This window comes from Bos javanicus, chromosome 7 (assembly GCF_032452875.1).
Source record: "Bos javanicus breed banteng chromosome 7, ARS-OSU_banteng_1.0, whole genome shotgun sequence".
In the NCBI taxonomy this organism is placed as follows: domain Eukaryota; kingdom Metazoa; phylum Chordata; class Mammalia; order Artiodactyla; family Bovidae; genus Bos; species Bos javanicus.
In genome coordinates, this window is record NC_083874.1 from 62,028,331 (window position 1) to 62,056,326 (window position 27,996).

Consider the following 27,996-nt stretch of genomic DNA (forward strand, 5'->3'; position numbering starts at 1 on the left):
GTCCCTGAGTTCATGTCCCAAGCCCTTAGAAGGGACAAAGTTCCTAATACTCTCCCCCTCAGTTAGGCATTGCCCTCCTTCCTCATAAGTCAGTGGGGTTGTCCTTGGTTGGAAGGTTACTGGCAAAAACAGCCAAGGTCTGTTTGATTCAAACTATTTTGAGAGCCACTTTGGAGGCTAGTGAAGGAGCAGGGAAGGAGTCGGGAGAAAGGGTAGGAAAGGTTGAGGAGAGCAGTTCAAAGAACAGGCTTTAGGCCAGACTGCCTGGATCCACCCAGCTCCCCTTGGGCAGCTCACTGGAGCCAGACACTTCACAGAACCAAAGGGCGCTACATCTGCATTGACCTTCAGACATCATGGAATCCATCCTGCCTCAACATGTAGCAGGGCAATGAGGTGTAGAGTGAGAATCTGGCAACGGCTGAGGCTTTGTCCTTTCTGCTCTGTCTCAGTAAACAGAGGAGGGGGAAGTAAGTTCACCAGACGCCTTTCTTGAGAGGAAATAGAGATTCCATCTGTATCCCACTCCTACAGCTCAGGGCTGGAGAGAGTGTCTGGACCTGACATTGCTTCCCTGTGGTCTCCTGGATAACCCTGGCCTCATCAGCAACTTCTTAGAAGCACAGATTCTTGGGCTCTACCCAGACCTGCTGAAGCATAATCTGCATTTTAATGAGATCCCAGGTATTGTGCATGTTTATTACTGTTAGAGAAAAGCTGCTTTTGTCCAGTAGTTCTCCAAATTGGCTGCACCTAGGAATCATCTGGGGGTTACTTAAAAAAAATGTTGCTGCCTGGGTCCCACCCTGGGGTGCAGCCTGGGCCTGGGCTCCTAGGTGGTTTCCTTAAGGCTCTCCTGGTGATTCCAGTGTATAGCCAGCATTGAGAATCACAGCTCTAGGCAAAGGCTGTAATGAGATGAAAATTTGGGGGAACGAAAGCAATGCAAATTTGAATGGGGCGTCCCACCCCGGGTACTCCTGCGGCACCTTCCCCAGCCCTGCCAGGCCTGCCTGAGCAGTCCAGCCTCTGCTCCCCAAGGCCCTGGCAGGCCTCCATCTGCTTTCCTGGTTCAGAAGGATGAAGTGAGAAAGGGGCTGTGCTTTGGCAATGCCACCCAGAGGTGCGAGCCTGAGCGAGAGGCCAGAAACCTGGATTATCATCCCATTTCTGCTGGGTAGCCTTGGGCAAGGTCTGTCCCTCTCTGGGCTTCAATTTCTTGATCTCTAAAATGGGCTAGCCAAAGGGGATTGAAATGACTTCCAGAGCATTCCTACCAGTTTTCTACAGGTATGTATGTATGTGTTTTTAAAAATCTATTTATTTTTAATCGAAGGATAATTGCTTTACAGTATTGTGTTGGCTTCTACCAACCATCAACATGAATCAGCCACAGGTCCACTGATGTGTATGTGTGTTTAGGTGTTCAATCAAGTCCGACTCTTTGCGACCCTTTGGACTGGACTGTAGCCCGCCAGGCTTCTCTGTCCATGAGATTTTTCAGGCAAGAACACTGGAGTGGGCCACTATGTCCTCTTCCAGAGGATCTCCCCAACCCAGGGATCAAACCTGTGTCTCCTGTACTGCAGGCAGATTCTTTACCAGCTAAGCCATTAGGGAAGCTCAATCTACATGTATAAACAGACTCTCAAAGTTGAAAGGGACCTTGGGGATCATCTAGCTTGATCTTACTTTCTAACAAATGGGGAAACTGAGGCCCAATAAAGTTAAGGGCATCAGGAAGCTTGCTTAAGCCTCTAATCCTCATCCATCAGAGGGCAGACAGAATGAAAACCATAATCACAGAAAACTAATCAAAATGATTACACAGAACATAGCTTTGTGTAATTTAATGAAACTATAAGCCATACCGTGTAGGACCACCCAAGATTGTTAGGTCATGGTGGAGAGTTCTGACAAAACGTGGTCCACTGGAAAAGGGAATGGCAAACCACTTCAGCATTCCTGCCTTGAGAACACATGAACAATAAAAAAAGGCAAAAAGATATGACACTGAAAGATTAACCCCCCAGGTCAGTAGGTGTCCCATATCTACTGGAGAAGAGTGGAGACATAGCTCCAGATGGAATGAAGAGGCTGAGCCAAAGCGGAAACAATGCCTGGTTGTGGGTGTGTCTAGTGGCAAAAGTCAAGTCGGATGCTGTAAAGAACAACACTGCATGGGAACCTGGAATGTTAGGTCCATGGATCGAAGTAAATCGGAAGTGGTCAAACAGGGGATGACAAGAGTGAACACTGGCATTTTAGGAACCAGTGAACTAAAATGGATGCGAATGGGCAGATTTAATTCAGATGACCATTATATCTACCATTGTGGGCATGAATCCCTTAGATGAAATGGAGTAGCCATCATAGTCAACAAAAGAGTCCACAATACAGTACTTTGGTGAAATCTCAAAAACGACAGAATGATCTCTGTTCGTTTCCAAGGCAAACCATTCAATATCACAGTAATCCAAGGCTATGCACCGGCCACTAATGCTGAAGAGGAAGAAGTTGAACAGTTCTATGAACACACACAAGACCTTCTAGAACTAACACCCAAAAAAGGTGTCCTTTTCATCACTGGGAACTGGAATGCAAAAATAGGAAGTCAAGAGATACGTGGAGTAATAGGCAAGTTTGGCCTTGGAGTACAAAATGAAGCAGGGCAAAGGCTAACAGAGTTTTTCCAAGAGAAGGCACCGGTCATAGCAAACATCCTCTTCCAACAACACAAGAGAAGACTCTACACATGGACATCACCAGATGGTCAACACTGAAATCAGATTGATTATATCCTTTGCAGCCAAAGATGGAGAAGCTCTATACAGTCAGCCAAACAAGACTGGGAGCTGACTGTGGCTCAGATCATGAACTCCTTAATGCAAAATTCAGACTTAAATCGAAGAACATAGAGAAAACCACTAGGCCGTTCAGGTATGACCTAAATCAAATCCCTTATGATGATACAGTGGAAGTGACAAATAGATTCACGGGATTAGATCTGATATAATGCCTGAAGAACTATGGATGGAGGTTTATAACATTTTATAAGAGGCAGTGATCAAAACCATCCCCAAGAAAAAGAAATGCAAAAAGGCAAAGTGGTTGTCTGAGGAAGCCTTACAAATAGCTGAGAAAAGAAGAGAAATGAAAGGCAAAGGAGAAAAGGAAAGATATCCCCATCTGAATGCAGAGTTCCAAAGAACAGCAAGGAGAGAGAAGAAAGCCTTCCTAAGTGAATAATGCAAAGAAATAGAGGAAAACAATAGAATGGGAAAGACTAGAGATCGTTTCAAGAAAATTAGAGATACCAAGGGAACATTTCACGCAAAGATGGGCTCAATAAAGGACAGAAATAGTATGGATCTAACAGAAGCAGAACATATTAAGAAGAGGTGGCAAGAATACACAGAAAAACTGTACAAAAAAGGTCTTAATGACCCAGATAACCACGATGGTGTGATCACTCACCTAGAGCCAAACATCCTGGAGTGAAAAGTCAAGTGGTCCTTAGGAAGCATCACTACAAACAGAGCTAGTGGAGGTGATGGAATTCCAGCTGTGTTATTTCAAATCCTAAAGGATGATGCTGTTAAAGTGCTGCATTCAATATGCCAGCAAATTTGGAAAACTCAGCAGTGGCCACAGGACTGGAAAAGGTCAGTTTTCATTCCAATCCCAAAAAAGGGCAATGCCGAAGAAAGTTCAAAGTACCACACAAGTGCACTCATTTCACATGCTAGCAAAGTAATATTCAAAATTCTCCTAGCTAGGCTTCAACAGTACATGAACTGAGAACTTTCAGATGTACAAGCTGAATTTACGAAAGGCAGAGGAACCAGAGGTCAAATTGCCAACATCTGCTGGATCATAGAAAAAGCAAGAGAATTCCAAAAAAACATCTACTTCTTCTTCATTTATGCTAAAGCCTTTGACACTGTGGATCACAACAAGCTGTGGAAAATTCTTAAAGAGATGGGAATACCAGATCACCTTATCTGCCTTCTGAGAAACCTGTATTCAGGTCAAGAAGCAACAGTTAGAACTGGACATGGAACAACAGATTGGTTCCAGATAAGGAAAGGAGTATGTCAAGGCTGTATATTGTCACCCTGCTTATTTAACTTATATGCAGAGTACATCATGTGAAATGCCAGGGTAGGTAAAGCACAATCTGGAATCAAGATTGCTGGGAGAAATATTGATAACCTCAGATGTGCAGATGACACCACCTTTATGGCAAAAAGCAAAGAAGAATTAAAGAGCCTCTTGATGAAAGTGAAAGAGGAGAGTGAAAAAGATGGCTTAAAACTCAACATTCAAAAAATTATGATCATGGCATCTGGTCCCATCACTTCATGGCAAATAGATGGGGAAACAATGGAAACGGTGACAGACTATTTTGGGGGGGTGGGCTCCAAAATCACTGTGGATGGTGATGGCAACCATGAAAATAAAAGACACTTGCTCCTTGGAAGAAACACTATGACAAACTTGGACAGCGTATTAAAAAGCAGAAGCATCACTTTGTTGACAAAGGTCCATATAGTCAAATCTCTGGTTTTTCCAGTAGTCATGTATGGATGTGAGAGTTGGACCATAAGGAAGGCTGAGCTCTGAAGAATTGATGCTTTCAAACGGTGGTGCTGAAGAAGACTCTTGAGAGTCCCTTGGACAGCAAGGAGATCAAAACAGTTAATCCTAAAGAAAATCAACCCTGAATATTCATTGGAAGGACTGATGCTGAAGCTGAAGCTCCAATACTTTGGCCACCTGAAGTGAAGAGCTGACTGAAGATGTAGATAACCCAGAGCAATGGAAAATAATCTTTGCCTATAGACAGTCATTTTTGTCCTGTGACTTGTTAAATTGACTTCTCTCCCCCACTGTGGAAGAGACTAATTTTGCCTCCATATGTACTTTTATCTCAATTCGTGATCCATACTTATGTTTGTTCTTTGGACTCTCCTTTACACTGGCTGTAACATCTCACAGGTTCGTACATTAAAGGAGTTAAAAATAAATCACTATAGCAAGCTCATTTTACATCTGTATGAGAGTTATGATTTTACCTTTTAAAAAGTTTGAAAAGAATTTAAGAATAAGAATAGTCAAGATTTAAAACCAGTTCAGCTCAGTTCAGTTGCTCAGTCGTGTCTGACTCTTTGAGACCCCGTGGACTGCAGCATGCCAGGTCTCCCTGTCCATCACCAACTCCAGGAGTTTACTCAAACTCATGTCCATTGAGTCGGTGATGCCATCCAACCATCTTATCCTCTGTCGTCCCCTTCTCCTTCCACCTTCAATCTTTCCCAGCATCAGGTGGCCAAAGTATTGCAGTTTCAGCTTCAGCATCAGTCCTTCCAATGAATATTCAGGACTGATTTCCTTTAGGATAGACTGGTTGGATCTCCTTGCAGTCCAAGGGACTCTCAAGAGTCTTCTCCAACACCACAGTTCAAAAGCATTAATTCTTCAGTGCTCAGCTTTCTTTATAGTCTGACTCTCACATCCATACATGACTACTGGAAAAACCACAGCTTTGACTAGATGGACCTTTGTTGGCAAAGTAATGTCTCTGCTTTTCAATATGCTTTCTAGGTTGGTCATAACTTTTCTTCTAAGAAGCAAGAATCTTTTAATTTCATGGCTGTAGTCAACCATCCGCAGTGATTTTGGAGCCCAAGAAAATAAAGTCTGCCACTGTTTCCACTGTTTTCCCATCTATTTGCCATGAAGTGATGGGACCGGAGGCCATGATCTTAGTTTTCTGAATGTTGAGCTTTAAACCAACTTTTTCACTCTCGTCTTTCACTTTCATCAAGAGGCTCTTTAGTTCTTCTTCACTTTCTGCCATAAGGGTGGTGTAATCTGCATATCTGAGGTTATTGGTATTTCTCCCGGCAATCTTGAGTCCAGCTTGTGCTTCATCCAGCCCAGCATTTCTCATGATGTATTCTGCATATAGTTAAATAAGCAGGATGACAATATACAGCCTGACGTACTCCTTTCCTGATGTGGAACCAGTCAGTTGTTCCATGTCCAGTTCTAACTGGTTTAAAACCAGAGGTCCAGGCTAAATTTGGGGTTGAAACTCACAGAGACTGAAACCATTAGGGTGTCATTTCAGGGGCTCCAAAGAGCTCCAAGAGCTCCTTTATGTCCTAGAGCAGAAAAGAATCCATCGAGAGGCGCAATGATAAATAAGAAGTGACTCATTAGAATAGGACCCCTGTGAGGCTTTCAAGTGCGTGGTTGTGGGGGTGCCATGCCCCCAAAGCTTATTGGATTACAGTTTTATAATTAAAGGAAAGGTGGGGAGGGGAGAAGAATTTTGTTTTTCTTGAGTAGATATCACGTTTCCATCATCAGATCCTCCTCCAGATTGGGCGGGAGAGTTTTTTTGTCCCTACATGTCAAGCTAGGTCCACAAATTATTGTTATTTTATCTGTGCAGAGAGCATGTCCTAGGGATCATTAACTTGCTGAGCTCACCGGGAGGTATATGGGTCTCATGTCACCACTGATTTGTTGTTTGGGGGCATGTATCATGCATCTACTGTATGGCTTTGTTGCTAAGCAAGCCTGCTTGGTTTTGTGGTTAAGCAAATCTGCTTTCTTGAGTAATCATTAACTTCCAGGGGTCTCCCATATTTTTTCTACTTAAAATCCCCTAGTGCAAACAACTATTTAATCGCCTACTTTGTCCCTCCACTCTGTCCCTGTCATAACCGGGTGGTAACAAAAGTGAGTCACATGGCCTGTAGGGGCTGTGGGGACGGCAGAACCCCATCAAGGACAACTCCGTTTCAGTGGACTATTACCCTGTGGGAATGCACAGGAGTTTTTTTCAAATTCTGAGTCTTTCAGGAAAGCTGGAAATACATAATTTAATGAGAAACCACTGGCTTTTATTATACACTGGCAACCAAGTATACACATTACTATATCTAAAATAGGTAAATAACAAGGTCCTACTGTGTATGTAGCACAGGGAACTCTATTCAGTATCTTGTAATAAATGATAAAAGAAAAGAATGGAAAAGAATACAAACATGTATATGTATACACACATACATGTGAGTGTGCATCTGAATCACTTTGCTACACACCAGAAACTAATACAACTGTTGTAGCCATGCGTTCCGGGAAACAAACTCACTCAAAAGGACAATGCAGAGAGTGGAGTGCACACCGGTGCGCCCAAGGCAGAGTCTCCTCTTAGCCAAGGACCCTGACCAGTTTTTGTGAAAACTTTATATACCCTAAGTGTACTTGCTCAAATCCACCTCCCCAAATTCCTTGAAACTAGTCTGGACAAGGTAAAAGAGAGATACGATCAAAGTTAACCCATGATTCATGTGTCGCAAGACCAGATAAGCAGTGGATATTTATCAATAGGCCTGTGGTCATATCCCGATAAACATAATGGAATTTACCACTTTGTTCTGTTACAGAGATAATTAGCATATTCTTTTAGGCAATGGAGAGTCCAAGTACAAGTCCTGAGGCTATTTTGTCCTGGGGGTCTGGTTTTCCATTGTTATGCCATTTCTATAGACACCTGGCACAAAGTTCAGAGTCCATTGGGAGAGTGACCGTGCGTGTAGCCTAATGTTTGCAGCCTGGCCCAAGGTGGAGTCCAGCTCTGTCCGTTTCCTCCTGAAGGAAGCGACCTCATGGACTGTAGCCTACCAGGCTCCTCCATCCATGGGATTTTCCAGGCAAGAGTAGTGGAGTAGGGTGCCATTGCCTTCTCCAAAACCAACTATACTTCAGTTAAAAAAAAAAAGCAAAAATTCTAAGAAACACAACATAGACAAATGATGCTTGAGGCTTGTGTTGCTGTCTGTGACCTCTTCACACTACTATGAATTTGAGGAGGTAAGCATTCCTCACTCGGAGAACGCAATGGCAACCCACTCCAGTACTTTTGCCTGGAGAATCCCATGGATGGAGGAGCCTGGTGGGCTGCAGTCCATGGGATCTCGAAGAGTCGGACACGACTGAGTGACTTCATTTTCACTTTTCACTTTCATGCATTGGAGAAGGAAATGGCAACCCACTCCAGTGTTCTTGCCTGGAGAATCCCAGGGACGGGGAGCCTGGTGGGCTGCCGTCTATGGGGTCGCACAGAGTCGGACATGACTGCCGCGACTTAGCAGCAGCAGCAGCAGCATTCCTCGCTAAATCTGAAAATGAGCAGGACCCTCCTAGATATAAAAACCTTTCCATGTTTACCATTTCTTGTCTATAGCGAAACGTTGTTAGTGTTCTAGACCTTCCCTGAGTTCCAAAGGGCAGATTTAATCAGTTACTAATCAGGAAAGAGAGGGAATGCAACAACAAAGGAAAAACAAAGAAAAACAACAGTTCAATAAGGAAACAGAGTCCTAGCTCCGCAGGGTATGTGCACAGCAAGGTCATACATACCTTTATCAACTATAAATTGGTACTGGCCATCTACCTCAACAAGAATTAAATCATATGCCTCTGACCTTCAACACACTCTGAAAGGAGTTTAGAATGGAGATCAGGAATGAGGTGGGGTGGTGAGGGGAGGGAGAGACTGGGAGGACAGGTCGTCAGAGAGTTAAATATTTTCAGAAGCTGATTTTATGAGCCCAGTTCTTTGTTGCTGTTCAGTCACTAAGTCGTGTCTGACTCTTTGTGACCCCAATGGACTGCAGTATGCCAGGCCTCTCTGCCCCTCACTATCTCCTGGAGTGTGCCCAAATTCAAGTCCATTGAATCGGTGATGCCATCCAATCATCACATCCTCTGTCGCCCTCTTCTTCTGCCTTCAATCTTTCCCAGCATCAGAGTCTTTTCTAATGAGTCAGCTCTTTGCATCAGGTAGTCAAAGTACTGGAGCTTCAGCTTCAACATCAGTCCTTCCAATGAATATTCAGGGTTGATTTCCTTTAGTTTAACTGGTTTGATCTCCTTGCTATCCAAGGAACTCTCAAGAGTCTTCTACAGCAGCACAGTTACAAAGCATCAATTCTTCGGCTCTCTGCTTTCTTTATGGTCCAACTCTCACATCCATACATGACTACTGGAAAGACAATAATAGCTTTGACTAGACAGACCTTTGCTTTTTAATACACTGTCTAGGTTTGTCACAGCTTTCTTTCCAAGAAGCAAATGTCTTCTAATTTCATGGCTGCAGTCACCATCTGCCGTGATTTTAGAGCCCAAGAGGAGAAAATCTGTCACTGCTTCCACTTTTTCCCCTTCTATTAGCCATGACATGATGGGACCAAATGCCACAGTCTTTGTTTTTTTCAACACTGAGTTTTAAGCCAGCTTTTTCACACTCCTCTTCTTGTATCTCCTCACATCTAGAAAAGCACTAAAATCCTTCACGGCGACGACTGTTCCTTATGACTAGCAAAAAAAGCTTCAGGAGACTAGCAGAAATCTTCTGGAAAGATATGTGCATGACTGCATGTATTCCCTCTTCACCAAAATCTCATATGTACTGACCTTCCCTGCTGCTTCTTTGGAGCAGTTTCTCAGAGCTGTCCTAGGTTCTGTAGCATGGGCTGCAGTCCTCATTTTGCCCCCAGTAAAGCTTCACTTGAAACGCTCACATTGTGCACATTTTCTTTTAAGTAGACACCTTGGAGTTTTCTTCAGGAAGCAAGTTTTGTTTTGTTTCCAGTCATTGTCTCTAGCCTTCCACAATTGCATCCAAAGCCCTTCAGGTGGAGATGTCAGTTACTCTAATCCCCAAGGAATGTGCCTGTTTGTTCATTGAGAGGTTCTCCTAGGTGGCCAGGAGATTTGGCCTTTAATTGCCCAAGACCCCATTGACATCTAACAAACTGTGGAAAATTCTTAAAGAGATGGAAATACCAGACCATCTTATCTGCCTCCTGAGAAATCTGTATGCAGGTCAAGAAGCAACAGTTAGAACAGGAAATGAAATAACAGACTCGTTCCAAATTGGGAAAGGAGTAAGTCAAAGCTGTATATCATCACCCAGCTTATTTAACTTATATGTGGAGTACATCATGTGAAATGCTGAGCTGGATGAAGCACAAGCTGGAATCAAGATTGCCGGGAGAAATATCAATAACTTCAGATATGCAGGTGACACAACCCTTATGGCAGAAATCGAAGAGGAACTAAAGAGTCTCTTGAACAAAGTGAAAGAGAAAAGTGAAAAAGCTAGCTTAAAACTCAACATTAAAAAAGTTAAGATCATGGCATCTGGTCCCATCACTTCATGGCAAATAGATGGGGAAGCAATGGAAACAGTGACAGACTTTATTTCCTTGGGCTTCAAAATCACTGCAGATGGTGACTGCAGCCATGAAATGAAAAGACATTTGCACCGTGGAAGAAAAGCTATGACCAAACTAGACAGCATGTTAAAAAGCGGAGACATTACTTTGCCAAAAGAGGTCTGTCTAGTCAAAGCTATGGTTTTTCCAGTAATCATGTGTGGATGTAGGAGTTGGTCTATAAAGAAAGCTAAGCGCCAAAGATTTGATGCTTTTGAACTGTGGTGGTGGAGAAGACTCTTGAGAGTCCCTTGGATTGCAAGGAGATCAAACCAGTTAATCCTAAAGGAAATCAGTCCTGAATATTCATTGGAAGGACTGATGCTGAAGCTGAAACTCCAGTACTTTGGCCACCCGATGTGAAGAACTGACTCATTGGAAAAGACCCTGATGCTGGGAAAGATTGAAGGTGGGAGAAGAAGGAGATGACAGAGGATGAGATGGTTGGATGGCATCCTGACTCGATGGACATGAGTTTGAGCAAGCTCCGGGAGTTGGTGATGAACAGGGAGGTCTGGCGTGCTGCAGTCCATGGGGTCGCAAAGAGTCAGACATGACTGACTGACTGAACAGAACTGATTGACATCTTGCGTGAAGGAGTGTGCCTGAGGCTGAGGGAATGGAGTCTTTAGGAGCTGGAAGGAAATGGTGTAGGGCTGCACTCTGCAGTCCTGCAATCTTTGCCATCACCTAGCTCTGATACTGAAGAAGGAACCCCGAAGGAGTCAGAGACACAGACATCAACTATTGGACAGGGAATCTTACAAATCAGAGGCAAAGGACCTGGAACGATCCCCCACAGAGTACCAATGGCAGAAGGCATGACACAGCTGCAATCTCCACTACACAGGGGAGGAGGAGGTTACTAGTTGCAGTGGGCATGATATCAAAAGGGCTCCTTGGATGCCAGGGGGACTTGTAACTCACTTCTCCCACAGCTCTTTTGGTACACAATCCTTGCAGGCAGTCACTGTTTCCCATGAATGATTGAACATGCTGGAGTTGTTCTGGTTAGAGGACTAAAAACATTATTATCTTGATCACACAGGCTTCCTAGGTGGCTCATTGGTAAAGAATCCGCCTGCCAATGCAGGAGAGGAAGGAGACATGGGTTTGAATCCACTCCAGTATCCTTGCCTGGAAAATCCCATGGACAGAGAAGCCTGGTGGGCTTCAGTCCATGGGGTTGCAAAGAGTCGGACACAACTGAGCATGAACATGCATACCAGCTGATCATGCAGGTAACTGTTGATTAAACTTTCACCTTATATACATATATATATATATATAAGGGAATATTACTTAGCTATTAAAAAACAACCATTTGCAGCAACATAAATGAACCTAGAGATTGTCATACTGAGTGAAGTAAGTCAGACAGAAAAAGAGAAATATCTCATGATATCCATTATATGCAAAAGCTAAAAAAAAATGATACAAATGAACGTATTTACCATACAGAAACAGACTCATGACTTAGAGAAAGAACTTATTGTTACAGGGACTGGTGTGGATACTTTGGAACTTACATGTACACATTGCTATATTTAAAATGGATAATCAACAAGGACCTACTGTACAGTACAGGGGAACTCTGCTTAATACTCTGTTATAATCTAAATGGGAAAAAAATTTGAAAAGGAGCGGATACAATATATGTAAAACTGAATTACTCTGCTTTACTCCTGAAGCTATCATAATATTGCTAATCAACTTTATTCCAAAATAAAATTAAAAACTTTTAAAATAAAATAATTTTCACTTTAGGAAGGGGAGATAATCATGCAGATAATATAAGGGTGAGGCAGGGCCAGATCGGGCAGGGGATATACAGAAGCAAGAGAGGAGCCATCGTATGGGGCCTGACCATACAAATGGATAATAGGGTAGTGGGGCCTTGACAGGTGCAAAGAGGAAGCAGGAACGCTGCTGGAAGAGAGTTGTACAGCCCCCTTGTGGCTTCCCAGTGAGGCTCCAGGTCATCCACCACCTACATGTCCACCAAGGAGCACAGTCCCAAGGACACGTCTTATACCTCTTTGAGAACAGCTTCAGGAGAAGTGTGTTCTAGTTTTGTTCCTGCTATGTGACATTGGGAGCTTCCCCAGTGGCCCAGTGGTTAAGAATCTGCCTGCAATGCAGGAATTGCAGGAGATTCGGGTTTGATCCTTGGGTTGGGAAGATCCCCTGGAGGAGGCATGGCATGGCATGACATACCATACCTTGGCATGGCAACACACTCCAGTATTCTTGCCTGGAAAATCCCAGGGACAGAGGAGCCTGGCGGGCTACATACAGTCCACAGGGTCGCAAAAAGTCGGACGCAACTGAAGTGGCTTAGAATACATGCATGTGACATTAGACAAGGCCTCTAACTCAGGGGGCCTGAAATTGCACTTATGTATAATGAAGAGGTTGTGCTAGATGAGAGAGGGAAGGGGTTATCAGAATGGGAGGAAGATGTGCAATCACAAAAACATATTAAAAGATTAGGTGAAATCTGGAGCTTAGTTAATACATCAATGCGAGTTCTTGGTTTTTATAAAAAATACCCTTATATCTTAATGTTAACAATGGGGAAAACTAGGAGAGAGTTTTGTGGTATTTTGGCAACTTTTCTGTAACACAAATTAATTCCAAAATAAAATATTTCTTTTAAAAGATGATTGCTGCTGCTGCTGCTAAGTCACTTCAGTCGTGTCCGACTCTGTGTGACCCCACAGACAGCAGCCCACCAGGCTCCCCCATCCCTGGGATTCTCCAGGCAAGAACACTGGAGTGGGTTGCCATTTCCTTCTCCAAAAGATGATTAGGTTGTTTTAATTCTATTCATGAGTTCATTTATTCAATAAAGATTGATTGCCTATTATGTGTCAGGCACTGGGTACACATTACTGGTGACCATAAGCCACGGTTTTACCCCCTGTGGGGTTTACAATCTAGTAGTAATTTGGCAGGAATAGTATACCCACTGCTTTTTAAAAATATCGAACCTGAACTACAAAGTGTACTAGCTTAAGGAAATCTTGGCTGATGAGACATATATAAGCAGAATCCTTGCTCTATCAGTTCTTAGTCATGTGAGCTTGGCAAAGCTAAATTACCATATCGTGTATGTTTCTTCAGTGGTAAAATGGAGCAAAAAAATAGAGTTCCTATTTTACAGTGCTTGGCATGCATTAAAGCACTTAATAAATTGTTAGTTATCATTATAATAATTATTAAAAAGACAGTGATTTGTAACGCGGCTATGGGGAAGCGTAGTATAGACAGGGAACAAGACATTTTTGTCAAGAAAGACTTGGATGTGAAAATATGATGGTGCTTCCAGCAGTGAGTGACGGTAACAGCGGTGAGTTCAGAAGCAACAACCCCGCCCCTCCCTCGCACTCTGGCCCATCCCAGTCAAGTTTCGTCCCTCCCTCGACTTCCCTCCCCGGTCGCGCACTCATTCCCCGCCCCCGCCCCCGCCCCCGCCCCCGCCCCTTCCCTTTCTTCTTCAGGCACCGCCTTCATCCTCCGAAGGCGAGGCCTGACGCCCACGCGTGAAGCGAGGGTCTAAACGAGGAACCTCTAGGGGGTGGGGCCGGGAGAGCTCTGTCCAATCCCCGGCCCCGAAATCGCAGATCCGGAGGGGGCGGGGCACATTGGGAAGTGGCCTCATTCAGCTTTGCATAGCAATGCACAGCTTTGCATAGCAATGCACAGCTTTACATAACAAACACGGGCAGGTATTTAACAGAGTCGTCGCCTCCACGAAACTGCAGTTAACCAGGCGAGGACCCACCCTTTACGATGAGCCCCCTGTTGCAGGCTCCCTTCTTGGTCTCCCTGGGCTTGCTTCTTGCAAGCGGCCCAGCGCTTCCTGCACGCATTCTCCAGAACCGGGTGAGTGCTCTCTCCTTTAGGAGGCTGCTGCTAGCATCCCTGCCGAGCTCGGGCTGTGCGGCTTAGGGTGGGATAAGGAGGTAGCCTCTCCGGTCTCTAGAATTACTTTTTTGCAGTAGAACTTCCCAAAGTCACTAATCGTGGGACTCTGAGTGGGTTCTTTTCTCTCAGCGCGTTTCAGTTGGATTTTGGTTTCCCTATCTGGACAGAGGGCGGGCTGTAAGGCCTTGCTCTGCTCCAAATTGTTTTGGAAGGATTAATCTCACTCTCTCCAGTACTCTCCTGTCCTCTTTCCAAATGTCTGAGTGAAGTTTTGTAGAATTGCAAGACCAGTTCTCTACTCCCAGGCCCAGAGACTTAGCCCCATTTACTTGTCCCCTCTTTTACCCCGTGAGAAGGCCTGGCACCCAACTGCTCCCCTCTGTACTTCTCTGAGGCGCTGCCTGTTCTGGTGGGTGGCTGGTTCTGAGAGGCTCTTCAGGCCAGAAGGTCCAGACTTGCTCCTCTGGCAACAAAGCTGCGGCCCCACTCCTGGGTGTGAGTCATGGAGAGGGTCCAACCTACAAATTTCCCCCTTGTCATCTCAGTCACTGTGCTCCAGATCCTTGGGAAAGGGAAGTTCTGTCATTCTGAGAAGTAGAGAAGCCTAATTCCCTGGCCTCTGCTGTACAGCTAGGGGTCAGACACTTGCAGATCCTTGGGAAAGGGAAGTTCTGTCATTCTGAGTAGAGAAGCCTAATTCCATGGCCTCTGCTGCACAGCTAAGGGTCAGATACTTGATATCTTTGGCAGCAAAGAGAGAGTCCTACCCTAGGTACCCTCCCTCCAACCAGCTTGCAAATGTTTGTCAGAGCCAGGAATAGGGAGGTATAGGGGAAAGAGGAATAGGACTAGGAGACTTGGCTTCTGATCCCTCCTCTGTCTCTAATCCATGGGCTTGGCGTTTGGGCTCCTTAAGCCTTGGTCTCCTCATCTGTAAAATGGGCTTGATAACACCAGCCTGCCTTTATCAGTGGTTGTGGATGAAGGGAAATGCTTCCCTGGATGGAAAAGCTCTTAAATCTTAAACTTAGGAAGTGATAGAAGCCAGTATGCTCAGTCTCACCCTCCCTAAGGGCAAAGAGTCTATTTTGCCAATTGAATGGAGGAGCAAAGAGCTCTTGGCTTTATTGTCCCAGAGAATTCACAGTTAGTCCCTGAGTGTAGGTTGCGAATGTTTCTCTGGGCTCCAGATCTGACTACTATGGGGTGGAATCTAGCTAAGGCTGGAACTTTCCCTGTGTTCCTGCTCTCCTGCATATCTTGGGTGTGGATGCCATCCCAGACCAGAGTGTCTTAGGTTGGCAGTTTTGGAGAGGCCATGAGACATCAGGGAGTTACTTACTGAGTAAGTTACACCTTACTCAGCCCCAGGGAGAATGGTGCTCATCTGAGATTCCACAGTAATGGGTACTTCTTTCCATCCTTATCTTCTATTGTCTGGGTTTTCTCCGGGCTCATGTGATTTGGAACCCTGACCCTGAGACCCTGGGCCACAGGAAGGCTTGAGGTGACAGTGAGCAGTGAGCATGAGGAAACTAGACTGAGTTCCAGTTCCTCTTCTAGCATTAAGTGGGTCTCATGGCCCTAGGCTGTGGTGAGCCTTAGATAACAGGGGAGAATGTCTTGCCCCAGATTGGGCATACAATAGGTGCTTAATAGACACTCTGATACTGTTGATATCATTTACTGTGCACCCACTATGTGCTGTGTGTTGAGCCATGTGCTTTTTTTCCCCTGATAAGCTTACTTTAGGGGAATAATTATAGACATACAGAAAAGTTGCAAAGAAAGTATAGAATTCCCACATACCCCTCACTTGGTTTACCCTGTTAGCATCTTTTTACCACCATGGGGCTTCCCCAGTGGCTCAGTGGTAAAGAAACCACCTGTCAATGCAGGAGACGCAGGTTTGATCCCTGGGTCAGGAAGGTCCTCTGGAGGAGGGCATGACAACCGACTCCAGTATTCTTGCCTGGAGAATCCCATGGACAGAGGAGCCCGGCAGGCTACAGTCCATGGGGTCGCAGAGTCGGACACAACTGAAGCGATTTAGCACGCACGTACACATCCATTGGAATTCCCTGGTGGCTCAGACGGTAAAGAGTCTGCCTACAGTGCAGGAGACCTGGGTTCAATCCCTGGGTCGGGAAGATCCCCTGGAGAAGGAAATGGCAACCCACTCCAGTATTTTTGCCTGGAAAACCCCATGGACGGAGAAGCCTGGTAGGCTGCAGTCCATGGGGTCGAAAAGAGTCAGACACGACTGCGCGACTTCACTTTCACACAAGCATTACCATGGTACATTTGTCAAGACGAGAAACCAACAGAGGTACGTTCACACTAGCTCAACTTTCAGACTTCCATTTGGATTTTACCAGTTTTCCCACTGATGTCCTCTTCCGGTTCTGGGATCCAGTCTGGGGCACCACGTTGCATGTTGTCCTGTCGCTCCAGCTTCCTCTGGTCTGTGACAGTTTCTCAGTCGTGTGTTTTCACGGCTGTGACAGTGTTGAGGAGTTGGGACCTTGAGAATCTGTATTCTTTCTGTTTACAAATGTCTCACCGTAGTAGCCCTGTGAGAAGATGTAATTATGCCCACTTATTAGATGAAAAAATAGAGCCTCAAGAAGGGTCACCTGACCCCTGTTCTCAACTAGTGTGGTTTTAATCCAGGTCTGTGACTTGCATCCATATTTCTGCATCCACAGCTGTACCTTTGCCCTCTTCCATACGCTGCTTCTTCCCATATGTTAGCCTGGGCTGGGATGACAGATATCTGGTGCCAGGTCTGCCCTTAGTGGGCACTGCTAAGACATCATACCTCCTTTTCCTGATGAGCCTGGACTTGGCTGCAGAATTTATTATGACAGAAGCCTCTAGTCAGTCATTGAGAAATCAGTTTGTTAAGTCTCTCCAGGGACTGGGGGAAGGAGAAGCAAGACACTTTAGACACTTCAACGTGGAATCAATCCTCACGGTGAGTCAGGCTGCCTTGGCATCTGTGAAAGCGGCTCTAGGAAATGGCCAGTCCGGCTACCCACCCTCCAGGCCAACTCTTAGTCCCAGGCACTCTTTCATTTGATATTGGCCTCCTAATTGGTCTCCCCTTACCAAATAGGACCCTCTGCAATCCATTCTCAACCATAAACCAGAGCAGGGCACTCTCCTGCAATGGCATTCCATTGCATTTATAGGAAATCCAGCCTCCTGATGATGACCTACGAGGTCTTGCATTTATTAAACAACCCTGCTACCACTCTACCCTTAACTAGGTGCCTCGTCCATTCTATCTAGCCCACTGGCCTTGTAGGGCCCAGAGCAGTTGAGTGTCTTCCCAATGCAGGGTGCATGTTCCTTTGCTCATGTTCCCTCTGCCTGAACCTTCTTTCAGTACATACATGGCTGGCTCCTCATCTTGCAGGATTATCTCTTCTCAGGACCCTATTTAAGTAAGTCCTTTGTTACTCTTAACATGACCCTCTGTTTGTTTCATTTATGGTACCCAGAGATCATAGTGGGTAATATTTATTTACATTAGACTGTAAGCTCCTCACTGCAGGGCAGGCACATCTCCAATTGTTTACCTCTATGAATAGCACTTGGCCCCAGGCCTGTGATCATTGCTCCATAAATACCTGTGGATTGAACACTGAAGGAAACATTTGTTGGTACCTACCCCAAGGGGCTGTGGGGAACACAGGGATGAATCAGGCCTTTCTTAGTCATGGTCTGATGCTTCATTCCAAGGAACTGAAGCCCATTCCAAGAAGCTCAGGTAAAGGGAAGTTTATTTCAGGTATACAAGGAATCGCATGGAACTAATGGCAGGAAGCAGGGGCTGGGGTGTCTAATGGCTATCATTTAGGGAGCCAGCTCATGCTTTGTGTCTGGCATTGGGTTATGAGCTTTATGTATTACATGCTGTCACCCTCGCGGCACTGTCACAGGTCTGAGAGGAAAGCAGAAATGACTCCGCTTAAAAGATGAGGAAACTGCAGCTCCAAAGGGGAAACTGGCCTACAGAATCACATGATACGGTGGTCAAGCCAGGGTTTCAAGCCATGTCTACTGACTAAAGCCTTGATATACCCCATGTCTCACTCTAAAAACATGCTCTTGGCTACTCTCCTGCACTGCCTATTTAGATAGGGGGCAGGGGAAGGGGTGACTCTATCTGTTCTCTTTTCTACAGACCAGCAGAGCCCTTAGTTCTTGACCCTTTGACTTGGTCACGAGTCTGTGTTCTGGTTCCATCTTAAAGTTTATGACCCCATGACCGCTCAAAGCCCAAAATCCTCTGAGTGAATTTGCCTCTATCTCACTTCCCAAATTGGAGGCAGAGAGACTCTGTCAGCCTAGTCTGTGTTAGGTATTGTCTTCTGGTCCACCTACCTGTGGCTGTGTTGATGATGGAGGTTGACTTGGGGATGTGGGGATTGGCAGGTTTTCCTTCTAAGATGGGATGTGCCTGGGGGAATACTGAAAGTCTCTTGTAGATGGCCTTCAGATGGGATGTGCCTGGGGGAATACTGAAAGTCTCTTGTAGATGGCCTTCAGGGGCCTGGGAAAAGTGCGAGTGGGTGGGCAGAGCCTGCAGGGTGTGGGGAGTGTGGTCACAGACAAGGTTCCATGGGAGTGGGGAGTCAGTGGTCATTTGTAGTTAGACATGATGGTGGAGTCAGGAATCAGGAGACCTCTTGGGAGATGTGGAGGAGGAGGAAGAGGATATGGCTCAGCAGAGGGGAGGGGGATGACTTGGGGTGTGGGACCAGGCAGGGCATGAGCAGTGGGATGAGAGTAAAAATGCACTGGTTAGGGTTGGGAAGTTTGTTCACTGGGGATTGTTCATTAACAAGTGGCCCCCTGGAGATCTTTTCATGTGTGTCCTAGTCCCTTCCTGACTTAACTGTCCCTCCTTGAGGGTGCAGTGTTCCATGCTGTTATGTTCCCCATTGTTTTGTGTTCCTTATTGTTCCTGGTCCTGGACTGGGCCCGAGGTGTGACGTGAATCAGGTTCTGGGCATGGGCTGTAAAGGTGAATCCTCCAAAAACTTCCCTCTAAGAAGATGCCAAGACTAGCAGAGGAGAGGTGGGTGGAACAGGGAGGTGAGGGATCACAGAAGGTGGATATGGCTAGTCACCTAGCTAGTCACCTATTCTGAAGTTCAGGGTCTGTGATACTGTCCTCTATAGTTCATGGCACACACTTGGGAGACGGTCTTTTAAGTCTTTTAGTTGAGTCCTGCCTACAAAATGGGTAGGACCAGAGTTATCCCAGGTTTACAGATGTGGAGTTGCAGATGAAGCTCAGAGCCAGCAGGTACCTCATCCATAGGCACACGGTCAGTAACCGCTCTGTTAATTCTTCTAACCTTTTGTCAACTCTTTTCTTTCCTTGCTGCTATATGTCCTTGGCTCTCCCAGCTGGGTAGCTTTTCCTGGGATAACTGCGATGCAGGGAAGGACCCCGCGGTGATCAACAGCCTGACTGTGGAACCTGACCCCATTGCCATTCCGGGGAACTTGACCATCACTGCTGAGGCCAAGACCAGTGCTATCCTCAGTGATCCTCTGAAGGTGAGCCCAGGGTCAGGGAGGCACTGGAAGGAAGGTGCTGTGGGCCAAGGGCAGGGCCCTGAGGCATGTACACTCAGGAAACTTAATATTTTTGGAATCCTGAAATCCCAGAGCAGCAAAAACAACATAGATTTGTTTAAATGTCATTTCATAAGTTTGCCTTTGTATTTTTGTTTCAGAGTAACCAGTTCATTCCTGCCTGCTGCCTGTTTTGGGGGTGGATATTTGTTTTCATACAAAACAACAAAGGCTTTCTGTGTATCCATGGCAATTATATATATCATAGTCCTTTCCTCATTGCTACCTTTAAACCATATGCTTATACGCCTTCAGCCTGTTCTGGTGCAGATCTATTCTGGCACCAGTTCCACTGGGCTCTTTAAAAAGTTTTCTGATTTGGAATCTGTGTCCCTGAAACTGCCCTTTGACTTGGTTAATCACAGCCCCTACCTCATATGTTTCTGAGCTATTATTGAATTAGTAACATGGAGAGTGCTTTGCACATGGCCTGACACGCATGACCAGCTCAGTACACATTCAGTCAGTTCAGTTTAGTCGTTCAGTCGTGTCTGACTCTGTGCAACTCCATGGACTGCAGCACCTGGACAGCACGTGGACAGGTCTCCCTGTCCATCACCAGCTCCCAGAGTTTACTCAAACTCATGTCCATTGAGTCAGTGATGCCATCCTACCATCTCATCCACTGTTGTCCTCTTCTCCTCCTGTCTTCAATCTTTCCCAGCATCAGGGTCTTTTCCAGTGAGTCAGTACTTCACATCAGGTGGCCAAAGTATTAGAGCTTCAGTTGCAGCATCAGTCCTTCCAATGAATATTTAGGACTGATTTCCTTTAGGATGGACTGGTTGGATCTCTTTGCAGTCCAAGGGACTCTCAAGAGTCTTCTCCAACACCACAGTTCAAAAGCGTCAATTCTTTGCCTTTCAGCTTTCTTTATAGTCCAACTCTCACATCCATACATGATTACTGGAAAAACCATAGACTTGACTAGACGGACCTTTGTTGGCAAAGTAACGTCTCTGCTTTTTAATATGCTTTCTAGGTTGGTCATAACTTTTCTTTCAAGGAGTAAGCGTCTTTTAATTTCATGGCTGCAGTCAACCATCTGCAGTGATTTTGGAGCCCCCCAAAATAAAGTCTGCCACTGTTTCCACTGTTTCTCCGTCTATTTGCCATGAAGTAATGGGACCGGATGCCATAATCTTAGTTTTCTGAATGTTGAGCTTTAAGCCAACTTTTTCACTCTCCTCTTTCACTTTCATCAAGAGGTTTTGAGTTCTTCTTCACTTTCTGCCATAAGGGTGGTGTCATCTGCATATCTGAGGTTATTGATATTTCTCCCAGCAATCTTCATTCCAGCTTGTGCTTCTTCCAGCCCAGCGTTTCTCATGATGTACTCTGCATATAAGTTAAATAAGCAGGGTGACAATATACAGCCTTGACATACTCCTTTTCCTATTTGGAACCAGTCAGTTGTTCCATGTCCAGTTCTACCTGTTGCTTCCTGACCTGCCTACAGATTTCTCAAGAGGCAGGTCAGGTGGTCTGGTATTCCCATCTCATTAAGAATTTTCCACAGTTTATTGTGATCCACACAGTCAAAGGCTTTGGCGTAGTCAATAAAGCAGAAATAGATGTTTTTCTGAAACTCTCTTGCTTTTTCGAAGATCTGACGTGTGTTGGCAATTTGATCTCTGGTTCCTCTGGCTTTTCTAAATCCAGCTTGAACATCTGGAAGTTCATACTTCATGTACTGTTGAAGCCTGGCTTGGAGAATTTTGAGTATTACTTTGCTAGAGTGCGAGATGAATGCAATTGTGCGGTAGTTTCAACATTCTTTGGCATCGCCTTTCTTTGGGACTGGAATGAAAACTGACTTTTTCCAGTCCTGTGCCATCGTGGTTATCTGGGTCAATAAAATCTTTTTTGTATAGTTCTTCATTGTATTCTTGCCACCTCTTCTGCATATCTTCTGGTTTTGTTAGGTCCATTCCATTTCTGTCATTTATTGAGCCCATCTTTGCATGAAATGGTCCCTTGGTATCTCTGATTTTCTTGAAGAGATCTCTAGTCTTTCCCATTCTATTGTTTTCCTATTTCTTTGCATTGATCACTGAGGAGGCTTTCTTATCTCTCTTTGCTATTCTTTGGAACTCTGCAATCAGATGGATATATATTTCCTTTCTTCTTTGCCTTTCACTTCTCTTCTTTTCTGAACTACGTGTAAGGCCTCCTCAGACAACCATTTTGCCTTTTTCATTTCCTTTTTTGGAGGATGGTTTTGATTATTGCCTCCTGTACAATGTTACTAACCTCCATCCATAGTTCTTCAGGCACTGTTAAGTCTAATCCCTTGAATCTATTTGTCACTTCCACTGTATAATCATAAGGGATTTGATGGGCCTAGTGATTTTCTCTATGTTCTTCAATTTAAGTCTGACTTTTGTAATAAGGAGTTCATGGTCTGAACCACAGTCAGCTCCTGGTCTTGTTTTTGCTGACTGTAATAGAGCAGTCCAGTGGTCATGTATGGATGTGAGAGTTGGACTGTGAAGAAAGCTGAGCGCCAAAGAATTGATGCTTTTGAACTTGGGTGTTGGAGAAGACTCTTGAGAGTCCCTTGGACTGCAAGGAGATCCAACCAGTCCATCCTCAAGAAATCAATCCCGAATATTCATTGAAAGGACTGATGTTGAAGTTGAAACTCCAATACTTTGGCCACCTGATGCGAAGAACTGACTCACTAGAAAAGACCCTGATGCTGGGAAAGATTGAAGGCAGGAGGAGAAGGGGACGGCAGAGGATGAGATTGTTGGATGGCATCACCGACTTGATGGACATGAGTTTGAGTAAGCTCCAGGAGTTGGTGATGGACAGGGAAACCCGGTGTGCTGCAGTCCATGGGGTCGCAAAGAGTTGGACACAACTAAGCGACTGAACTAACTGACTGCAATTTTTAGAAGTTGGATGCCCCAGATTCTGTGAGCCATGGGCAAGACTGGAGTCTGTCCAGGAATGCCTTTTCTTTTGATGTGTTCCATAGGGTTTGGCATAATTTAGAACTCCCTTCTTTGAGCTCTCAAGTTCCAGTGTCCGAGACCTTGGTTTCCCCATCCTCAGGAGTGGTAAATTGCCACCATGTTTGGCATGTACTTATTTCAGGCTTTTAGACACATGGTGTTTAGGCCTGATGGGTTAGCTTTCTTCTCTCTCTCAAGTACTGTACCCACAGTGCCTCTGCCCGAGCCCTGTGTTTGAGGTATAAGTGCCTCTCCCTAGTCTCATCAAATGGCCCCCCTTCAAGTCAGTGCGTCTCTACCTACAACTACTATCCCTGAGCTAGAAGAGACCAAGAGAAAAGTCATTGTTTTCAACTTGCAAGATACTGTACTCTTAGGATGTCATATCTGGTAGGTCTCTTCAAGATTATGACATCCAAATATTCCATGGTCAAAATGGAGGAGCAGAGGCCTGAGAAGGGAAGGGACTTGCCTAAGCACCCTGGTGGGTACGGAGATCCTGATTCCATTACCTGCCAGTGGCTCTGTCTGTCCTGTGTTGCCAGGTCCTGTGATACAGGGGTTTATTTAGGTTGAGCTCTGGAGGTGCTAAGGAAGTCCTGGACTAGAGGGATTGATGGTTCCCTTGTTACTCAGCCTTGCTTGCTCTTTTTTTTTTTTTTGGCCACGCTGGGTGTCTTGCAAGATCTTACATCCCCAAGCAGGGACTGAACCTGGTGCATGGCTGGAAAGCACCAAGTCCTAACCACTGGACCGTCAGGGAACTCTCCTTGCATTTTCTTCTGAGCCATATGAGCAGGTGGACTGAGAGCAAGACTGGAAAGTCAGTCATGGTTTGTAATCCCCCAGTAGCAGTAGCAGGCTTGGGCTATTGCTTAAGTTCCAGGCGCCCCTACCAAGTACCTCCTGTGCTATCTTGTCCTGGCTGGGGGACACCTAGCACCTGGTAGATGCAGCCCACAGGCTTCCACTCCTGTAGGAGCAGCCCAGGCAGGACTTGGTCTCTGGTGGTCCCCTTATCTGGGTGTTCTTGTTCAGGGCAGAACTGGCTTAACCATTTTCATTGGGATGTTGGCAAAACCAAGAGTGGTACTGGCTAAGAGGAGAGAAGTCCCATAGGAAGAATTTTTAGATTTCAGGCAGTGTGCTAGCTATTTGATAGGCCTTGTGTCACTCAGTGGGACCCTGCAAGAGTCTGACACTCTATAAAGATCTCATTTTGGAGATGAGGGAATGGAGACAGAAGAAATTCTCCAAGGGTACCATACTAGGGCTTCCCTGGTGGCTCAGATGGGAAAGAATCCACCTGCAATACGGAAGACCTGGGTTCGATCCCTGGGTTGGGAAGATCCCCTGGAGGAGGGCATGGCAACCCACCCCAGTATTCTTGCCTGGAGAATCCCATGGACAGAGAATCCCATGGACCGAGAATCCCATGGACCAAGGAGCCTGGTGGACTACAGTCCATAGGGTCGCATAGAGTCAGACACAACTGAGCGACTAAGCACACACCATACTAGGAAGTGGCTGAAGTAGCATTCACTTTCAAGCCCTCGGCTTTTCTAGGCAAAGGGTTCACTGAAGCAGGCTTGGCAGAGAGGAGAGAGTTGGGCTGAGAGGGGGCTATGTGTGACTGGGGGTGGGGGTAATATGTGGGGCAGCAGAGTGGGAGGAGGCACATTTGAGTCTGTCCACTCAGGATACACGGTGCGTGGACTGCTCTGTCCTCGACCTGGGCCCTGACATGTGGGTAGTTGGAATGCTGAATCCAGAGCCTGCAGAGCCAGCCTGAGCCCTGCAGGCTCAAGGGGAATAAATGCCTGTCCAGGACTTGCCTCTTCGAAATGGAAATACTAGATCAAGTGAGCCTGGAGGCTGGGATTCATGGAATGCTGTGATGTTACAACTGCAACTGATTTCTTACCATAACACCCACAGAGAATCAGACTTCTGCTCTTTGCTGACAGTTTGCTCTGATACCCCGGGGGGATGCGAGAACATGGTCCCTAAGGGACAACTCATTTGGTTCTTAGGCAGCTAATACTTCGTGAATGCTTAGCCCATGCCAGGCACAACTGGTCAGCCCCAGCCTCCAGAAAGGGAGCAGAATCATGGCTTGTGGAGGTGTGTAGCACTCAGAGGTCTCCTCACCCAGCTTCTCTCTGGGTGCAGGAAGTCCTCCAGCTTCCTCAACTGGGTCTAGGACCCCACCTCTTCCTGAAGAAGTTCCATCCCGTGTGACCTCACTAAGATTGTTAAGATCTTCCTCATACCAACCCCCAAAGTGATCTCCCTGTAAATTCTTATTGTTTTCAGTTCTGTCTTTTATGGCTGCATGGAGGAAATAGGATCCAGGAATAGCAAATAGGTTTCATCTTGGTAAGCAACTCCAGTCAGCTGGTGGTAGCTGCCTGAGGTCCTAGGAAGGAAAAGGTTCTGAAGCCAAGACTGGGCTCGGAAGGGAAGTCTAGAAGCAATGCCATAGTTAGCCAATTAGCAGTTACATGACAAGTGCATTTCACCTTCAACCAATGGATAGTAAATACCTAAAGAATGCTAAGACAGTGTGTTCAGTGCAGGGGGGAAACAAAGTCACATTTGATTATTAATGGTCTGCTGTGGGCACAGGAAAGGCTAATATTGGGGCATGTACCACAATATTGTCATTTCTGGATCAGAGTATTGCCAAGATCCCATCCAATTAAAAACTCTGTGTTAAAAGAAACTGCTGACCTTTGAAAGAGGCAGAGGAACTGGTTCATCTGCCTTGGAATTGTACATTTTCTGCAACTCTCTCACCAGGTGGAATTAACTGTGGAGAAGCACATAGCCGGCTTCTGGGTCAAAATCCCATGTGTGGACAACATTGGTAGCTGTACCTATGACAACTTCTGTAATATACTTGAAATGTTAATTCCCATTGAGGAACCATGCCCGGAACCACTGCACACCTATGGACTTCCCTGTCACTGTCCCTTCAAAGAAGTAAGTACAGGGAGGGGAGAGCATTTCCCTGTGACTGGGGTAGAGATGTGACATTGGGAGACATTCTCTTGCAGACCTGGACATCTGTGGGTGTAAATGACCCGATCTATCTTGAATCACTTACCTTTTGGGGGCCTCGGTTTAGCCATCTGTAAAATGGGAAACTTGATGCTTGATCTGACCTCCAGTGCCCTTCTGCTATTACATTCCATGCTCTACATGACTCTTAGGAGAGTGGGAAGAGGGGCAGTTCGAAGCTGCAAACTTAGAGGTCACTCCAGGAGAGAGTCCCGTCTGTAGGCTCCCACTGACACTGGCTTTCCCACAGGGCGCCTACTCACTGCCCAAGTCCGACTTCATGCTGCCCGACCTGGAGTTGCCCAGCTGGCTCAGCACGGGGAACTACCGCCTGCAGACCATCCTGAGCAACAGTGCAAAGCGGCTGGCTTGTGTCAATATCTCCGCCTCCCTTAAAGGCAAATAAGGTGGCACTTGCCACTGCAGAATGAAGAGGGTGTGAGGAAGGCATCCTCTTCCTCTGTCTTACGTTGGCCAAGGCCAGATTCTATTCTCTGTCCTTTCTCAAGCCCTTTTCTACAATGATGATGTTCCCCTGCTGAAAGTCATCTTATGCCACTTACAGAGGTTTTAACTGTGGGCCAGCAGCCCTGACCTAAGGGAGGATGAGCCTGGTGGTTTTTGACAGCCCAGGACACCTACTGGGGTGGCTGTTGCACTTGCAGCCTCACCTCCATGGCTTTCTCTCTAAAATCTTAACTCATTTTCTAAGGAGGCTAACATGTTTTATGACCCCCACTTTCAGAATGACCCAATCTTGGTCTCCTGAAGTACCTTTATGATTTTTCTCATTGACTTTTTTATGTGTGTCACTGACCTAAAAGCAGAGTGAAAGTACTAACAGTTTTCATTTACTCCCACTCCCTCTTACAAGGAAGGGTCTGAAGGAGTTGATCTAAATCTGTTCCTCTATTAACTTCGATCATTTAGTGTTCTTTTTCTAGACTTGCCCAGTTAACAGTGGGGCGTAGCGTATCCTGGAGAGGCAGGGCATGTGGGAGAACAATGGAGAATGTGTATTTAAGGTAGTCTGCAAATTCAGGTGCTTTCAGGGCAAAGCGCGGGGCATCCGTGAGTGATGAGGGCCACAAGAAGCATGTTGTTTCCAGGCGTATCTTGCCTTTGTACAACAGCACTGATCTAAGGCAGCTGCTGCCCCATCTCGAGCTGGGGCTCTAATCAGGGATGTGAAATCTGGGCTGAGTTAGAAAGGGTACTTGCAGTCTATAGGGGCAGTTGCTGTCCAGCTATTGCCAGTGAGTTCCACAGGAGATTGTGGGCCCAGCATTATGAAATATTCTCAACATTTTTCCCCTCAAGAGGCCAGAAATCCAGACTTTTATATGAAATCCATTTTTAAATATTGAGAGTGAATTTTTTTTTTTTTTAAACACTGCACAGGCAGAAGGGGCCAAACAGAGTTGTCAGTAGGGAAATCTGGCTCATGGGAGGCCAGTTCGTGGCCTTGGATGTAAGAACACGCATGCCTTGTCCTTTTAACCTCGGGACAACTCCAGCACTGTTTCGCCTTCTGTGGGGCCGAATCCATAGTGCCTGACCCCGTAGGCTCCTCCGATGCTGGGGGAGTGAGGTGGCCGCAGAGCTAAAAGCTCAGGGCCTCCTGCCCTGGCCCAGAGTGCTGTCAGGGTGAGGGAGGCAGCTGAAGAGGTGGCCCCACTAGCAGCCATTCTGTGGAGCAGGGATCCATGATGAGAGGTGGATTTTTATCAGGTGCCTGGGTTTATTCATCATCCTGTCCTCCTGTGACCAGCCTCAGGTTCGGGGCTCACGTGAAGCCTGGAATGGTAATAAATCTTTTTGACTTTCTGAGAATTCCTCCTTTCTTGTGGCTGCATATTTTTTCCACTGATCACATCTCAAGGTTTCCAGAGCTCGTTTGCTGGGTTGTTCCTGCTGGAAGAGTTTATAGCAGCCGGACAAGAGCTGAAGCAATGCCAGGGACTGACTCTTCTGTTTCTGGCTTGTGTGCTGCTTAGCGTCTCTGCTTCATTCTGTCCCAGCACCATCCAGCTTCCGTGTGTGTTTGTTTGTTTTTGACCTTCTCCCTCACAGTATGGCCTCTCCAGCCT

At 45.9% G+C, this 27,996-nt stretch overlaps 1 protein-coding gene across 2 annotated transcripts; it reads left to right on the forward strand.

The window, feature by feature from the left end:
- The first annotated feature begins 173 nt into the window (after positions 1-173).
- GM2A (ganglioside GM2 activator) lies at positions 174-27,739 on the forward strand. 2 transcript variants are annotated; one of them, XM_061424084.1, is made up of 4 exons: positions 174-684; positions 19,653-19,805; positions 25,646-25,828; positions 26,157-27,739. In XM_061424084.1, the coding sequence occupies exons 1-4, from the start codon at positions 673-675 to the stop codon at positions 26,310-26,312; spliced, it is 504 nt and encodes a 167-aa protein (XP_061280068.1). In that variant the 5' UTR covers positions 174-672; the 3' UTR covers positions 26,313-27,739. The 2 variants fall into 2 exon arrangements, with proteins under 2 accessions (XP_061280068.1, XP_061280067.1); XM_061424083.1 differs by lacking the exon at positions 174-684 and adding an exon at positions 13,924-14,186.
- Positions 27,740-27,996: the final 257 nt, after the last annotated feature.